This window comes from Culex pipiens, chromosome 3 (assembly GCF_016801865.2).
Source record: "Culex pipiens pallens isolate TS chromosome 3, TS_CPP_V2, whole genome shotgun sequence".
NCBI lineage: Eukaryota > Metazoa > Arthropoda > Insecta > Diptera > Culicidae > Culex > Culex pipiens.
Window position 1 is genome coordinate 45590127 of NC_068939.1, and position 18415 is coordinate 45608541.

At 31.6% G+C, this 18415-nt stretch overlaps 1 protein-coding gene across 2 annotated transcripts; it reads right to left on the reverse strand.

The window, feature by feature from the left end:
* Nucleotides 1–3902: 3902 nt before the first annotated feature.
* On the reverse strand, nucleotides 3903–16964 carry LOC120420092 (F-box/LRR-repeat protein 6). Of its 2 annotated transcripts, none has more exons than XM_039583025.2 (10): nucleotides 10631–12353; nucleotides 10180–10482; nucleotides 9904–10114; nucleotides 9673–9842; nucleotides 9473–9613; nucleotides 9248–9415; nucleotides 8956–9188; nucleotides 8760–8894; nucleotides 8444–8695; nucleotides 3903–5959 (listed from the first exon to the last, which is right to left on the reverse strand). In XM_039583025.2, exons 1-9 carry the CDS (start codon nucleotides 11216–11218, stop codon nucleotides 8491–8493), a joined length of 2154 nt encoding a protein of 717 aa, XP_039438959.1. In that variant the 5' UTR covers nucleotides 11219–12353; the 3' UTR covers nucleotides 3903–5959; nucleotides 8444–8490. The 2 variants fall into 2 exon arrangements, with proteins under 2 accessions (XP_039438959.1, XP_039438958.1); XM_039583024.2 differs by lacking the exon at nucleotides 3903–5959 and adding an exon at nucleotides 16740–16964 and having other exon boundaries at nucleotides 8320–8695; nucleotides 10631–11865.
* Nucleotides 16965–18415: the final 1451 nt, after the last annotated feature.

Sequence of the window (18415 nt, forward strand, 5' to 3'; positions counted from 1 at the left end):
TAAAATCATAAAATCATAAAATCATAAAATATAAAATCATAAAATCATAAAATCATAAAATCATAAAATCATAAAATCATAAAATCATAAAATCATAAAATCATAAAATCATAAAATCATAAAATCATAAAATCATAAAATCATAAAATCATAAAATCATAAAATCATAAAATCATAAAATCATAAAATCATAAAATCATAAAATCATAAAATCATGAAATCATAAAATCATAAAATCATAAAATCATAAAATCATAAAATCATAAAATCATAAAATCATAAAATCATAAAATCATAAAATCATAAAATCATAAAATCGTAAAATCGTAAAATCATAAAATCATAAAATCATAAAATCATAAAATCATAAAATCATAAAATCATAAAATCATAAAATCATAAAATCATAAAATCATAAAATCATAAAATCATAAAATCATAAAATCATAAAATCATAAAATCATAAAATCATAAAATCATAAAATCATAAAATCATAAAATCATAAAATCATAAAATCATAAAATCATAAAATCATAAAATCATAAAATCATAAAATCATAAAATCATAAAATCATAAAATCATAAAATCATAAAATCATAAAATCATAAAATCATAAAATCATAAAATCATAAAATCATAAAATCATAAAATCATAAAATCATAAAATCATAAAATCATAAAATCATAAAATCATAAAATCATAAAATCATAAAATCATAAAATCATAAAATCATAAAATCAAAAAATCATAAAATCATAAAATCATAAAATCATAAAATCAAAAAATCATAAAATCATAAAATCATAAAATCATAAAATCATATAATCATAAAATCATAAAATCATAAAATCATAAAATCATAAAATCATAAAATCATAAAATCATAAAATCATAAAATCATAAAATCATAAAATCATAAAATCATAAAATCATAAAATCATAAAATCATAAAATCATAAAATCATAAAATCATAAAATCATAAAATCATAAAATCATAAAATCATAAAATCATAAAATCATAAAATCATAAAATCATAAAATCATAAAATCATAAAATCATAAAATCATAAAATCATAAAATCATAAAATCATAAAATCATAAAATCATAAAATCATAAAATCATAAAATCATAAAATCATAAAATCATAAAATCATAAAATCATAAAATCATAAAATCATGAAATCATAAAATCATAAAATCATAAAATCATAAAATCATAAAATCATAAAATCATCAAATCATAAATTCATAAAATCATAAAATCATAAAATCATTAGTTTTAAGTTTTAATTTAAGTTTTAAGTTTTAAGTTTTAAGTTTTAAGTTTTAAGTTTTAAGTTTTAAGTTTTAAGTTTTAAGTTTTAAGTTTAAAGTTTTAAGTTTTAAGTTTTAAGTTTTAAGTTTTAAGTTTTAAGTTTTAAGTTTTAAGTTTTAAGTTTTAAGTTTTAAGTTTTAAGTTTTAAGTTTTAAGTTTTAAGTTTTAAGTTTTAAGTTTTAAGTTTTAAGTTTTAAGTTTTAAGTTTTAAGTTTTAAGTTTTAAGTTTTAAGTTTTAAGTTTTAAGTTTTAAGTTTTAAGTTTTAAGTTTTAAGTTTTAAGTTTTAAGTTTTAAGTTTTAAGTTTTAAGTTTTAAGTTTTAAGTTTTAAGTTTTAAGTTTTAAGTTTTAAGTTTTAAGTTTTAAGTTTTAAGTTTTAAGTTTTAAGTTTTAAGTTTAAAGTTTTAAGTTTTAAGTTTTAAGTTTTAAGTTTTAAGTTTTAAGTTTTAAGTTTTAAGTTTTAAGTTTAAAGTTTAAAGTTTAAAGTTTAAAGTTTTAAGTTTTAAGTTTTAAGTTTTAAGTTTTAAGTTTTAAGTTTTAAGTTTTAAGTTTTAAGTTTTAAGTTTTAAGTTTTAAGTTTTAAGTTTTAAGTTTTAAGTTTTAAGTTTTAAGTTTTAAGTTTTAAGTTTTAAGTTTTAAGTTTTAAGTTTTAAGTTTTAAGTTTTAAGTTTTAAGTTTTAAGTTTTAAGTTTTAAGTTTTAAGTTTTAAGTTTTAAGTTTTAAGTTTTAAGTTTTAAGTTTTAAGTTTTAAGTTTTAAGTTTTAAGTTTTAAGTTTTAAGTTTTAAGTTTTAAGTTTTAAGTTTTAAGTTTTAAGTTTTAAGTTTTAAGTTTTAAGTTTTAAGTTTTAAGTTTTAAGTTTTAAGTTTTAAGTTTTAAGTTTTAAGTTTTAAGTTTTAAGTTTTAAGTTTTAAGTTTTAAGTTTTAAGTTTTAAGTTTTAAGTTTTAAGTTTTAAGTTTTAAGTTTTAAGTTTTAAGTTTTAAGTTTTAAGTTTTAAGTTTTAAGTTTTAAGTTTTAAGTTTTAAGTTTTAAGTTTTAAGTTTTAAGTTTTAAGTTTTAAGTTTTAAGTTTTAAGTTTTAAGTTTTAAGTTTTAAGTTTTAAGTTTTAAGTTTTAAGTTTTAAGTTTTAAGTTTTAAGTTTTAAGTTTTAAGTTTTAAGTTTTAAGTTTTAAGTTTTAAGTTTTAAGTTTTAAGTTTTAAGTTTTAAGTTTTAAGTTTTAAGTTTTAAGTTTTAAGTTTTAAGTTTTAAGTTTTAAGTTTTAAGTTTTAAGTTTTAAGTTTTAAGTTTTAAGTTTTAAGTTTTAAGTTTTAAGTTTTAAGTTTTAAGTTTTAAGTTTTAAGTTTTAAGTTTTAAGTTTTAAGTTTTAAGTTTTAAGTTTTAAGTTTTAAGTTTTAAGTTTTAAGTTTTAAGTTTTAAGTTTTAAGTTTTAAGTTTTAAGTTTTAAGTTTTAAGTTTTAAGTTTTAAGTTTTAAGTTTTAAGTTTTAAGTTTTAAGTTTTAAGTTTTAAGTTTTAAGTTTTTAGTTTTAAGTTTTAAGTTTTTAGTTTTTAGTTTTTAGTTTTTAGTTTTTAGTTTTTAGTTTTTAGTTTTTAGTTTTTAGTTTTTAGTTTTTAGTTTTTAGTTTTTAGTTTTTAGTTTTTAGTTTTTAGTTTTTAGTTTTTAGTTTTTAGTTTTTAGTTTTAGTTTTTAGTTTTTAGTTTTTAGTTTTTAGTTTTTAGTTTTTAGTTTTTAGTTTTTAGTTTTTAGTTTTTAGTTTTTAGTTTTTAGTTTTTAGTTTTTAGTTTTTAGTTTTTAGTTTTTAGTTTTTAGTTTTTAGTTTTTAGTTTTTAGTTTTTAGTTTTTAGTTTTTAGTTTTTAGTTTTTAGTTTTTAGTTTTTAGTTTTTAGTTTTTAGTTTTTAGTTTTTAGTTTTTAGTTTTTAGTTTTTAGTTTTTAGTTTTTAGTTTTTAGTTTTTAGTTTTTAGTTTTTAGTTTTTAGTTTTTAGTTTTTAGTTTTTAGTTTTTAGTTTTTAGTTTTTAGTTTTTAGTTTTTAGTTTTTAGTTTTTAGTTTTTAGTTTTTAGTTTTTAGTTTTTAGTTTTTAGTTTTTAGTTTTTAGTTTTTAGTTTTTAGTTTTTAGTTTTTAGTTTTTAGTTTTTAGTTTTTAGTTTTAGTTTTTAGTTTTTAGTTTTTAGTTTTTAGTTTTTAGTTTTTAGTTTTTAGTTTTTAGTTTTTAGTTTTTAGTTTTTAGTTTTTAGTTTTTAGTTTTTAGTTTTTAGTTTTTAGTTTTTAGTTTTTAGTTTTTAGTTTTTAGTTTTTAGTTTTTAGTTTTTAGTTTTTAGTTTTTAGTTTTTAGTTTTTAGTTTTTAGTTTTTAGTTTTTAGTTTTTAGTTTTTAGTTTTTAGTTTTTAGTTTTTAGTTTTTAGTTTTTAGTTTTTAGTTTTTAGTTTTTAGTTTTTAGTTTTTAGTTTTCAGTTTTTAGTTTTTAGTTTTTAGTTTTTAGTTTTAAGCTTTTTCAAAAATACTCGAGTTTACGCTTCTTCATTTTGTCATCTATTTCCAGCTTCCAGCAATTCAACTTTCTTAGAAAATATAACACCCCAATGTTCATATTTTTATAAAAACACATTTATTCAATAATATAGCTTTATAGTTTTAAACAAAACGACTTTAATAAAAATGTACACTTTATCAATTTTGTTTACGGTTTGTTGTTTATGTTTCTGTTGTTGCGCTGTACCGATTTATATTAATTTAGTTTTGTTTAACTTACTCATCGCACGATCGATTTTCTTAAATGTGTTCTTCTCTGTGTGTGTGTATGATTTACATTGCTTACCGTACTAGTTCATACTCTTAATAATGTCTGCGGGTTTCTTCTTTAAATAATTTACCATTTCCTACTAATAAGAATTGATCCTTACCTACGCACGTGCCAGCTGCTTTTCTGTGTCTGTGCTTTTCTATTTAGTACACTGTATTCATCATTTTTGTTCTGTTGTGTTTTTTTGTGTGTGTGTTTTCGAATCAATTGATTTACTTTTACATATTTCTTTTGATAATAATGCTGTGTGTGTTCATTTGTTCGCTTAGCTTTTTTATTTTACTACGTGTATTCGATTTTTGTTTGCTACTTTCAGCTGACCATTTTTTGTTTTCTTTTTTTCATGGCGATTGCTGCAGCTGCGGCACTAAATGTAGATAAACTATTCACAAGTTTGTTGTTTTTAATTTTGCTGCTTGATTTTTAAATAACACTGCGGTTTTGTTTAATTTATTTTCATCTTCACTACTATTTTGATCTGTGTGGGGGAAAAACTCTATTGTTTCATATGTTTACAACACAATTTGCTTGTTAAATTTAAAATTATGTAAATTTGTTTTTGTGTATTACCACAAACTTACGCGTTACATTCTTAAATGTTAGGGGCGAAAGTATTATTGCAACAAGTGTTTTCTTTTTTAAAAAGTAAAGTTTTCTTCTTCATGCTTTTCACCTTTCAAGTTTTTTTTATGTACGTACATGTTTGCCTCGAATAATTTATGTCTCGTGGAAGCTGCCTAACTTAAATTTACGTTTAATTTAAATTGAAATAATATAATGTATTAAAGGTCAAACATTCAGACATGAAATATTTTGAGCTTAACACAGTTTGATAACAAATAAAATGTTGGCTAAATTTCATGAGTTTGAAATTATTTAATGAGGTTATGATGGTATGGTGATGAATGCCCGAACAAAGGATTTAATACTTAGAATGTGTAAAAAGGTTGGAATCTCGTTTTAGAGGATCAAAAAGCTGAAGACACAAAACCCAAAATAAAGGTTCCTCGCCACCTAAAAGCCATAAATTTTCATACAACATTTGATGGAATTTATTGTTACACCGATAAAAAAAAATGTAAAACACGATAGGAAAAATCACTTCTGAATCTCACTGATATTACCACACTGTTTACAAACAATGATCGTTTCCTAGAAGTTGCGTCTGAAGTTTCGCGTTAGTGAGATCAAAAAATGTAAACTGATATTCTCAGTTGATCAAATTTGATGAAGATTCTTCAATCGCTCATTGTATAATGCAATATTTTTGAAAAGATGATTTTATAGTTATCAGCTCAACTGTTTGTTCACAGCAAAATTACTTAAACGGTAAAAAATAGCTGTCACTTTCAGTTAGGCAAGGAACTTTTCAAGATCTTTGTTTTCAGCAGAAATTGGGGAGAAATATTTTTTAGAGAGCCATAAATACTGAGTTTTGATTGGGTCTAAATGGCATTTTTGAGTGTTTTTCAGAAACGATAGGGTTGTACAATTAAAATTACATTAATTAAAATAAAACAGATCGATTATAGCTACCGAGGTAATTCTAACAAAAGTACATATAAAGACTTTTTTTTAGAATAGTGTACAAGTAAAATTTGTAGCAAATAATATTGACAAGTGCTTACGCACATTCCAACTCAACAGGTAAAGTATTACAGTTATACTTAGCTTGATGTGTATTGTAAGAATAAACCATAGACTTGTTTTCCAGACAAAGCGTGTTTCATGAGGATCGACCCAAGCAGAAGTTTTGACATCTCGAGCAAACCATTGAAGAGAACGTTTGATACTAAATCAGCTGTCAATTTCCAACGTTGTTTACGGATCCTTTTGGTGCTGAAATTCGTTGTATTGAATTCAATACAGAATATTTTATAGTGATGATCAATTTTCTTCGAAAATGATCAACGGCTTCACCTTAAGAGAAGGTATCTGAAATTGTTTGGTGAGTTGCCTCGTTAAGTGTGTGAGTGACAGCTTAACAGTTTCACTGTTCAGCCACATGGTGGCTCTGCTTTCTTGATGATCAACACGCAGAAAAATAAGGCATATTTGAATCAACAAAACGTTTTGTTGATTTGAAAATCGTTATTTTGCCTTCCTCACTGAGGTAAGGCTATAATCCTGCTCTAAAATTAAACTTTTTATTAAAAGCTCGAAAACCCACCTTGATGTATACATATCGACTCAGAATCGAAAACTGAACAAATGTCTGTGTGTATGTGTGTGTGTATGTGTGTGGGTATGTGTGTGTGTATGTGTGTGTGTATGTGACCAATAATGTCACGCAGTTTTCTCAGCACTGGCTGAACCGATTTTGACCAAACCAGTCGCATTCGACTTGGTTTAGGGTCCCATACGGTGCTATTGAATTGTTTAAAGTTTCGATAAGTAGTTCAAAAGTTGTGTATAAAAATGTGTTTTCGCATATTTTCGGAAGATGAATAAATGGCAGTAAACTGAACCAAACATCATCATGTTATACATCGTTATTGAGGTAATTGAAAGACCTTTCCAACGAGTCCACAATTTTGAAGATCTGGCAACCCTGTCTCGAGTTCTGACCACTTAAGTGATATTTATGTACTTTTTTGAAGCCGGATCTCACTTAAATGTATGTAAACTATGTCTGGATCCATCATCCAACCCATCGTTGGTTAGGTAATTGAAAGACCTTTCCAACGAATCTACAACATTGAAGATCTGGCAACCCTGTCTCGAGTTATAACCACTTAAGTGATATATATGTACTTTTTTGTAGCCGTATCTCATTAAAATGTATGTAAACAATGTCCGGATCCATCATCCGACCCATCGTTAATGAGGTAATTGAAAGACCTTTCCAACGAATCTACAACATTGAAGATCTGGCAACCCTGTCTCGAGTTATAACCACTTAAGTGATATTTATGTACTTTTTTTGTAGCCGGATCTCATTTAAATGTATGTAAACAATGTCCGGATCCATCATCCGACACATCGTTGGTTAGATAATTGAAAGATCTTTCCAACGAATCTACAACATTGAAGATCTGGCAACCCTGTCTCGAGTTCTGACCACTTAAGTGATATTTATGTACTTTTTTGAAGCCGGATCTCACTTAAATGTATGTAAACTATGTCTGGATCCATCATCCAACCCATCGTTGGTTAAAGACCTTTTGAAAGACCTTTCCAACGAATCTACAACATTGAAGATCTGGCAACCCTGTCTCGAGTTATAACCACTTAAGTGATATTTATGTACTTTTTTGAAGCCGGATCTCATTTAAATGTATGTAAACAATGTCCGGATCCATCATCCGACCCATCGTTGGTTAAAGACCTTTTGAAAGACCTTTCCAACGAATCTACAACATTGAAGATCTGGCAACCCTGTCTCGAGTTATAACCACTTAAGTGATATTTATGTACTTTTTTTGTAGCCGGATCTCATTTAAATGTATGTAAACAATGTCCGGATCCATCATCCGACCCATCGTTGGTTAGGTAATTGAATGTCCTTTCCAACGAATCTACAACATTGAAGATCTGGCAACCCTGTCTCGAGTTATAACCACTTAAGTGATATTTATGTACTTTTTTTGTAGCCGTATCTCATTAAAATGTATGTAAACAATGTCCGGATCCATCATCCGACCCATCCCTGTCTCGAGTTCTGACCATTTATAATGCCACTTATGAGCCCTTGAGTGATATGTGTGTTTTTTTGGATCAATTTTGTGTCCAAACCCATCATATTACATATCACCCATTGTTGGAAAAGAGTGAGGAAGGCACCAACCACATAGGTGGATTAAGTTAGTTTTTGTTGAATCAACGCTAAACGTCAAAGCAGCTTTTTCGAAACAACAAAAGACTTTTGTGGAATTGAGAAAATCAAGGTTTGTTTCAACGCAAAATTGGCGTTGATTATATTCAACAAAAAATTTGTTGATTCAAACCTCGTACAGGCTGATTCTACAAAACATTTTTCTGCGTGAACTTTTGTTGTGCCAATCTTCAGAAGTACGTTATGTCAGTTTATTCTACATTCTTACCAAAAATCATGATTTTTTGAGTTCCAAATCCCACTTTTCATACGATTTTTTGAGTTCAGGTACTAAAACCATAAAAATGGTTATATGGGTTGAACCAAGGTTGAACTGAAAAATTCGTATGAAAAGTGGGATTTGGAACTCAAAAAATCATGATTTTTGGTAAGGGTGTATGGTTCAAAAATAAACAAAAAGCAGCCTTCATTCCATTCTGTGATGTTTTCAGCCGACACTAACATTCCGAACTTATCTGTAATATTTACATTCACGTAATCACACTCACAGATCGTAATCTCTTCCAAGGAGTCCCCAGTTATCACACTAGCGCGCTTAGGCATCCGGCTTGGGTTGCTTCAGCGTCACGCCCAGATTCTCGCGCAGCTCGGCAATTTCTGTGGGTCCTTGCAGCAGACGCTTGACGCCCCGTGGAAGCCCCCGACAGGAGGACAGATTGATCGAGTTGATGTGGGGACAGTTGGTGAGTACCTCCTTGACCGCTTCCAGCGATACCGACGAACCGCACAGGTTCAGGTGGCTAGAGAGTTGCGTTGCGGGGTTAGTATTGGGTGGGTTGTTGGGGATTTTGAGGGGATACTTACTTCAACGGGGACTCGGAACCCTTATCGGCGAGGGCTACGAGGGCCTCATCCAGTGGTTTGGTGGCGTTGGCCCAGGCTAGATCGAACTCGATCAGGCTGTGAGCCCACTTGGAAGCGATCAACTCCAGTCCGGAACTGGAAAATACATTTACTCGTATTAAATAAGTATGATCCAAAGGTTCCCTATTAAACCTACCCGAGGTCCCGCGTGATCGAGCACCCGGAGAGGAAGAGATGCTTGAGGTCCCAGGTGGGTAACCGAATGAGGCTGTCGTGGGTCAACCGCGAGCAACCCCGCACGTCCAGCAGCTTTAGCTGGGTGCTGGTTTTGAGGATCCGCTGCAGGAACTCGTCGTTGAAGAGGCGCGATTCGTCCGCCAGGGACGCCACCGACAGTTCCTCCAGCTCCGGAAAGCCTGGAGATTCCATCTGAATAGCAGTTCAAAGGTTAGGGAACAAACCGGACACTGACAGCCGATCGTACGAACCTGTTCCTGGAGCGTTGCAGAGCTCAGGTTGATGTGGGAGTTGGTTATCCGCAGGACCTTCAGCTTTTGGCAGCCGGACTGCAGCTGCTCGATGTTGAGTATACCGTGCGAGATGGCAATTGTACTTACGTTGGACAGATCCAGCAGGGCCAGGTTTGGGCACTGGGTCTATAAAAGGTCAATTTTGTTAGTTTAGTTTCTATTCTCAGCATACTGAGTACTCACCGAAAGGGCCTTGACTATCTGAGGGATTCCGCTCAACCGGTTGTGCGCCAGGTAGAGATGCGTTAACCGCTCACCCATCTCCGTAATGGCGTTACACAGCGAAACCTGGCCAACGGCGGTCTTATTGGCGTTAACTTCGGCCTTTTATTGAAAAATAGTTATCAGAATCTTGTCATATAAGCTAAACTTCAATAACTTACATTAATTGAGCTCAGATCTATTCTCCGTAGGCTCTTGAACTCCTGCACGAGCCACATCAGGTGGTCTGACGTGAGCTGTTTCCAGCCGGTCAACGTGATCCCTACAAGGTTGGGCGCAGCCAACAGTAGCCTATCGAGGACGCACTGAACGTTGGTGATCTTCCAGTTACCTGTGGGCAAGAACCATAACCTCAATCTCTCAATCTCTCAATTCTGAAAAGAAACACTTACCAAAGCTGACATCCGTACTGTGTCGTAGCCGGTTATCGATGAGCCACTTCAGCTTGATTTCCGTCTTGAACCGATCCTTGGTCCAGTTGCCGAGATCTACCGTGCGCCACAGCGAGGCCACTTGGGAAGCTTTGTGCCAGGCTGAACATACCTTGCCTAACCGAATGAGCGCTGGAATGTTGCCGTCGTCTTGGATGACGTTTTGGAATATCTGTTGGCCGTAAGAAGTCGAACCTTAGAAGTGATCCTTACTAACATTCCCCAACCAACACTCACCATGCAGAGTACATGCTCGGGGATCTGGTCCGCCCAGACGCTCTGATCCTCGGGTCGCTTGTACTCTTCCGAGGCCGCAGCGGCAGCACCGGCTGCCTTCTCGGTGTTGTTGTTGGTCTTGCGGGATTCCCGGGGCCGACGAACGCGCTTCTCCGGTGTCCCATCGTCACTGTCCCCGTCTCCGGTGGTAAGGCCTTGCTTGGACTTGCGGGCCCGCTTGCGGCTCGCTCTCTTTGGTTGTTGTACTATCGCATCAGATGCCTTCTTTATACACAGCTTAATGCCGATCTTGTTTTCACTGATCTGGAAGTTAGATTGAAATGGAATTTATTGCAACGAGAGTGCAAAAATGTGAGAATGAATCTAATTGTCATTACATTATTCACAGAAGAGCCTTATTATGGCGCGTCCTTTCATTGCATAACTCTTTCTAACACACTTCTTCACTCACCTCACTTTGATACATGGCGACCATTGCGCGCCGCTTCGGCCGGCCTCTCGATTTGTTCATCTTTCGGTCAAGATCCCTCATTGTGGTTGGTTTACCACCAGTACCGGCACCCTTCGACAGCAGACTTCCGTTCGAGACGGGTGCAATGTGAATCCTCTGGCCGGTGGTCGCAACCAGCGGTGATGTGCTACCTTCTGGGTTTTCCGAACCCAGTACCGGTATACTGCTGGAATCGGTATTGTGGAGGGCTTCCGGCTGAGATCCCTCGTCTGTCGAACCATTGTCCGAACAGCTGTTGTTCTGCAGCTCCTTGGCAATGTTCTCGATGGATTCTTCTGGAGGGTCTTCGTTGCCGCCACCACCTGGTGGAGGGGACATAAGACTATTGCTGTCCTGAGAGGACTGGGACTGTTCTTCGTGGAGGTTTCCCGGATGGATTATGTTGGCCAGATCGTCATCGTCGTCATTATTGTTGTTGTGATGATGGTGGTGGCGATGATGTAAGGTGCGTTCCTCGTCCGGTGACGTCGGAATCACCGAATCGTTCCGCAGCTCCGGAGCGATACTGCTTTCGGTAAGCGTTTCCATATTTCGACAGGTTTTTCTCTTCGCACAGGCAAGATAATTGGCGGTTGTCACGACTCTTCACCGTAGTTCGCTTCTTCAACCGAATATAACCCGCTTCAGTGTACGACTACTCTGTACATTTTAACTTCTTCTCTTTTCAGAAACGAAAAAAATCTCTCCAAGACGAAAAGTAAAACGGTAATCGCCCGTTCCCGATTGAGGAATTTGCAAGGCTGCAAAAACTATCTTTTCATTGATTTAGCAGCAAAGGTCCGATGTATTAGTTGATGTCCAAAAACAGTGTATGCCTACATTTTTTAAAATATTTTTTCACTCTCTTCTTGCACTAGCCACGCTGCGTCTGTATGGTGGTCCTATGTTTTCATTAACAACATACACATGCACACGTGTTCGGTTTCTTCACACTTTAATCACACTTCTCCAGAGGAGTGCGGCCACCACGGTTGGTCGCCCCTGTCCATGTGTTGGTGTTCGCACTTGAGACCATTAATAACCTTTTGTATTGACAAAAAATCTTTTCAAAGCGACGAAAATCGTAACTTCTGCTTTCAAATCTTCAGCAAAACACTTTTCCCCAACGTAACGCACACTCCAATCGCCACCCCCGCACAGTAAACAAACAATCGCACTTGTTTGCGTCGTCAAACCTGTCAACATAAGCCAAATCCTGTTTATAGACAATTGCCAGTTGGACACAGATTTCTACTTTTCACACTCTCAAACGGAAGAATGGTGCGTTCCTGCACGCACACAAGCGCACCCCATTATCTGTCCTCTCACCCACACAAGTGCCAAACTTCTCCACTAATGTCATAAATTGTAAACAAGAAAATTTTCTGACAGCTTTAAAGCAACAAAATTGTCAATTTTAACAACCGCCACTAGCTAATTTCAACCACCTTCAACCCCAAATGTCACTTTGTAACGAGTTCCGATAGGAAATCTCACTTCAAGCCGCTTTTGCAAACACTTTTTGCGCAATTTGCACTAACCATGGGCTTAACTGCCTATCACTTATGACTTGCACACAAACTGAATGAATAAAAAGGGGAAAAAGAGTGAGAATGAAGTGAGAAGCGATTCAATGGGGACAGGTACAAATACAGTTGGACGGGTTGTGCAACTGATTGCGAGAGTGGCTGACGAGATTCACTTATGCTTAAAAAAATATTTTTGCAAGAAAAAAGGGTGGATATTGAAAATAACGCTATCAAATTTTCAAAAAAAAAATGTTGGTATCAAATTAAAAAAATGATACAGTATGTAAAAAAGTATTTACACCCCTTGGGCACAATACACATTTCATAATGAAACATGTTAACAATTTAAAGTTTGACAGGAACCTAGTACTACGTTTTGTTCAGAAACTCATGCCAAACATTTTGCTACAAAAAGCTCATGAAAAGATGATTTCTATAAAAAGTTATATAACCAATACTATTACAAAAATTAAAAAAGGTGCAAAAAAAGCTTGTACACCTTTCGAAAAATTAACATAAATAAAGTTATTTGTTGACAAATCACCATAAATCCAGTCTCTCAACTCCAAATAGGCATTCTTGACTGATTAAAAAAATAATTTGGATTGAATATAAAGTTTACTAACTACTTAGTATAAAAGTTTATATAACTCTGTAAATTCTATATGAAACTTATCCCAACTGAATTTTGCAAACTTTTAATTTAACTAAATGACAATATATTACCATAGAATTGCTAAATAAACATTTTGGAGTGGGAATAACACCGTTTTGGGGTTCTTTATATCGATAGAATAGATTTTTCGTTGGGATTTCGTACCAACCCGGAATTACGTCGTCAGAAAATCCGCCGGCATCCGAATCGGTGCACGATTCACAAGTCAACCTATGTGGAATCGGAAATGGCATAAAATTTCCGATCTTTTGATACTCAAACATCTAGGGTTTCTATAAAACCCACGTTTTTAAATAGTTGGGCAAAAAGGTAAAAACGTTTTTGTGGTTTCGTTTGAGCAACCTGCCAAAAATGTATGGAATTTCGCAATTTTTGTTCTCGTGGATGAAACTTACTGTTTTCTCAGGTATTTAAAAACGTGGGTTTAAAGAAAACCTAGATGTATGGGTATCAAAAGATCGGAAATTTTATGCCCTTTCCGATGGCATAAAGGTTGACTTGTGAATCGTGGACCGGTTCGGATGCCGGCGGATTTTCTGACGACGTAATTCCGGGTTGGTACGAAATCCCAACGAAAAATCTATTCTATCGATATAAAGAACCCCAAAACGGTGTTATTCCCACTCCAAAATGTTTATTTAGCAATTCTATGGTAATATATTGTCATTTAGTTAATTTAAAAGTTTGAAAAATTCAGTTTGGATAAGTTTTATATAGAATTTACAGAGTTATATAAACTTTTATGCTAAGTAGTTAGTAAACCTTATATTCAATTCAAAATATTTTTTTAATCAGTCAAGGATGCCTATTTGGAGTTGGGAGACTGGATTTATGGTGATTTGTCAACAAATAACTTTATTTATGTTAATTTTTCAAAAGGTGTACAAACTATTTTTGCACCTTTTTGATTTTTGTGAAAGTATTTGTTATATCACTTTCTAAAGAAATCATCTTTTCATGAGCTTTTTGTAGCAAAATGCTCGGCATGAGTTTCTGAACAAAACGTAGTACTACATTTCTGTCAAACTTTAAATTGTTTACATGTTTCATCACAAAATGTGCATAGTGCCCAAGGGGTGTAAATACTTTTTTGCCTTTCTTACAAAAGAAAGGTTTAAGGTTTGCTTTTGGAAAAACGCTTTTTTCAGAAATCTAAAAAAAATCGTGCACGGCGAGGATTTGTCCCAGGAAAAAATCCTATTACTAAATTGAAGGTTTAGATGCGCTCTTTCGATTGAATTTTGGCCCGAAACCCGGAACTCAAAGTCTGATTTTTGAGAGCTCTTTTTCTGAAATACATGGCCGATGTCTGTATCCGCTCTTAAAAATTTGTGTCTTCCATCACTGGAAAACCGCTCGTAAAACCCACAATTTTTAAAAGCCAGATCTGTAGCCGTGGGGTCGGAGACGAACATTTTATTTTTCGATTCACAATTTTCGACCAGTAAATGTGGTCAAAGCCATTTTTAGAGGTATTTTTTGGACTATTTTACAGATAACACTATCAAATTTAAAGAATTCAGTTTCAAACAAAAAGCCTTTCGAAAACATGCGCCATAAACTGTTTGGTCAAAGCCATTTTTAGAGGTATTTTTTGGACTATTTTACAGATAACACTATCAAATTTAAAGAATTCAGTTTCAAACAAAAAGCCTTTCGAAAACATGCGCCATAAACTGTTTGGTCAAAGCCATTTTTAGAGGTATTTTTTGGACTATTTTACAGATAACACTATCAAATTTAAAGAATTCAGTTTCAAACAAAAAGCCATTCGAAAACATGCGCCATAAACTGTTTGGGCCCAAAATTTGAAGCTTTTCCAAAATGTTTTTCCAGAGATATAGCGATTTTAGTGTTTTTCGTCTTATTTTTACCCTATTTTTTCCTATTAAATTTTTGGATTTATACAAAATCATATACTGAACTTCAAATTCGAAGTCCCGGCCCGTTCTCGCTCGAAAGCTCGACAAGTCGTCAAGTCGAAGCTTCAACGCCAGCGCTTTTACGCTTGCGCATTTTACGCTGCGCGTGAAAGTGTTCTTTCTGGCTTCTCATAATTGATTGACAAAGTGCAATAGCGATACATATTTTTTTAAGTTAATCATAGAATAACATTATAGACTGAGTACCCTTTATTATTTTGCTAATAATGTCAATCCAATATGATTTTCTTAATTAAATTTAAATGTCTTGCGACAAATAATGTACCTCTGAAATTAAAAAAAAAATGGCATTCGAGGTTTAGCCTTAAAAGATTCGAAGCTTTAGGTAAAATTCTCACTGGATGGTATCATTATGTTTTTGAAAAAATAATTGCACCAATATATTTCTCGGAGTTTCATCATTTTGTAAGAAAGGCTCTATTTCACCTCTGGTGATATTAAATCCGGTTTTTACGTACTGTATTTATTCAATTCAATTAAATTCAGTCCAAATCTATCAGTTTGAAACAACAACATGAAATTTCAATGATATTCTAAACATTCATTAAAATTTGTTTTTGCAATCAAATTGTGAAATGCTATATTTTATAAAAAACAGGATAATTAAGCTTATGAGGGGACATCCATAAACCACGATGACACTTTTTTTGAATTTCGATTATCTGAATTTTGAATGTTTTACTTCGGTTAACCCAAACAAAAAAACTAAAAAAATGCTTCAACAAACAACATGTAAAAAAATATGTTTTAATTGATGCATTATGAATTAAGATTTTAATAATATTTAAAAACAAAAATTTAGCCGATTTGGGATAATGAGCTTGGGGATTTATAAATAGAAGACGAAATACTATCTTATATTTAATATAATGATTTTTTTTTGAAAAATGGAAAAACTCTGTGAATTTCATATTTTTTTTTAAATCAAATTTCAGAATCTGTTTAACAGAAGGAATTTTGAACCCACAATAAGCAATAAGGGTTTGTTATAGAACTTGATTGAACCAGTCATTCATTGTTCATTGTTTGTGTAAAAAATGTTTAACGTTTATTTTTGCATTAAAATAAAAAAAAAAAACGCATGAGCAATTTTCAATCAAAACCTATTTTTTATTAACTTTAATTCACAAAAACTCAATTTTAAAAAATTCCTAATATTTTTATTATCGAGATTTTTTATATGTTTTAGTTAAAAAAATCCCGCAACATTTCAGCCATAGAGAAGTATGGTTAAGAATTTGCGGCCAAATTTGAGTTATTTGAGTCCATTTTCTAATGTCGATATCTCAGCAACTAATGGTCCGATTTCAATATTAAAATATGAAACATTCGTGATATTTTCCGATCTCTTCGAAAACAATATTTCCAAAAAAGTTTCCATGGATAGTCCAGTACGTAATAAGATGTTCAAATAGTAAAAATCAGCCAAACATAAGAGAATGTCCTCTATGATGTGATTTATGCCCATTATGCCTCCAACACTAACATTTTCACTCTCGCCTAATTCTCTTGCTCTCTAGCCGTGTCGGTGCAGCAATCGAACAATGTAGCCCTCGTGCTGGTATGTGTGTCTGCCACAGGGTTCCAATTACATCTACCACCAGCAAATTCCACCCTTGCCCACCCTCTCCACCCTTCGTGGTCAAGTCAAGATGTGTGTTTGCTTGTACAACGGCGGCTTGATGCTAAAAGATGCTGCCTGTCGTCAATTGCGCGAAGGAAAGAAAACCATCACGAGTGAGACAACACGATGTGTGCACGATGTCTCACTCACACACAATGACTAGTATGCACTTGTGCACGAAAGAGGAAAAGGGAACGCACGCACCCTTCCGAAATTTGCGAGCGAGTGAGTGGGAAAAGATCGGTGTTTTTGTGTGTTAAATTATTTTTAGGTCACAAACTGGAGTTCTTTCACCGACGATTTTTTTCTCCTTTCTGCCAGCTCGACAGCGATTTCTTCGCGGCTGGAAAATTTACCTTCCCGACTGCGGACGATGGAAAACGACACGAAAAGTACACACACCGAACACGATCAAACAAGATTCGCGAGTTGAAATGGGTACGGAATCGAACAAACGAACGAACGATCTGCGACGAAGGGACCTGTCTTTGCAACACACAATCTGCGTTCAGTTTGGGTTGAGATGCAAAACTGAAGATTTTCCTACCCGTGTATGAATGGGGCGGTGTGAGTGTGTGCGAATGCTGGTTTTTCCTGTTGGATTCTTCAAGGTTCTTGGTGGTGGTAGTGAGAGGGTGTGAAGGTGGTGCAAATACAGGTAAACTTTGTGAGTGTTGAAATATCGATGTGTGCGTGGAATAGAATGAATTTGTTAGGTAGATTTTTTTCAGTGGTGGTCATTGTTGTTTGTGGCGGTTTCCGATAGAGGCGCTTTGGTATAATTTGTTTTTTTTATTCATAATTCAATTTATTCACTTTTTGCATAATAGTATGCCTTAAAAGGCATATAAGCATTTGAAATGGTCGCATTTATTATTTAAATAACTTTACACAAATTTAACTAACAAAAAACAGTTTTAAACAGTTTCATACATTTTTAAACATTTTTAAACAATTTTAAACAATTTTAAACAATTTTAAACAATTTTAAACAAATTTAAACAATTTTAATTAATTTTTAACAGTTTTAAACAATTTTAAACAATTTTAAACAATTTTAAACAATTTTAAACAATTTTAAACAATTTTAAACAATTTTAAACAATTTTAAACAATTTTAAACAATTTTAAGCAATTTTCAACAATTTTAAACAATTTAAACAATTTTAAACAATTTTAAACAATTTTAAACAATTTTAAACAATTTTAAACAATTTTAAACAATTTTAAACATTTTTAAACAATTTTAAACAATTTTAAACAATTTTAAACAATTTTAAACAATTTTAAACAATTTTAAGCAATTTTCAACAATTTTAAACAATTTAAACAATTTTAAACAATTTTAAACAATTTTAAACAATTTTAAACAATTTTAAACAATTTTAAACAATTTTAAACAATTTTAAACAATTTTAAACAATTTTAAACAATTTTAAACAATTTTCAACAATTTTAAACAATTTTAAACAATTTTAAACAATTTTAAACAATTTTAAACAATTTTAAACAATTTTAAACAATTTTAAACAATTTTCAACAATTTTAAACAATTTTAAACATTTTTAAACAATTTTAAACAATTTTAAACAATTTTAAACAATTTTAAACAATTTTAAACAATTTAAAACAATTTTAAACAATTTTAAACAATTTTAAACAATTTTAAACAATTTAAACAATTTTAAACAATTTTAAACAATTTTAAACAATTTTAAACAATTTTAAACAATTTTAAACAATTTTAAACAATTTTAAACAATTTTAAACAATTTTAAACAATTTTAAACAATTTTAAACAATTTTAAACAATTTTAAACAATTTTAAACATTTTTAAACAATTTTAAACAATTTTAAACAATTTTAAACAATTTTAAACATTTTTAAACAATTTTAAACAATTTTAAACAATTTTAAACAAATTTAAACAATTTTAAACAATTTTAAACAATTTTAAACAATTTTAAACAATT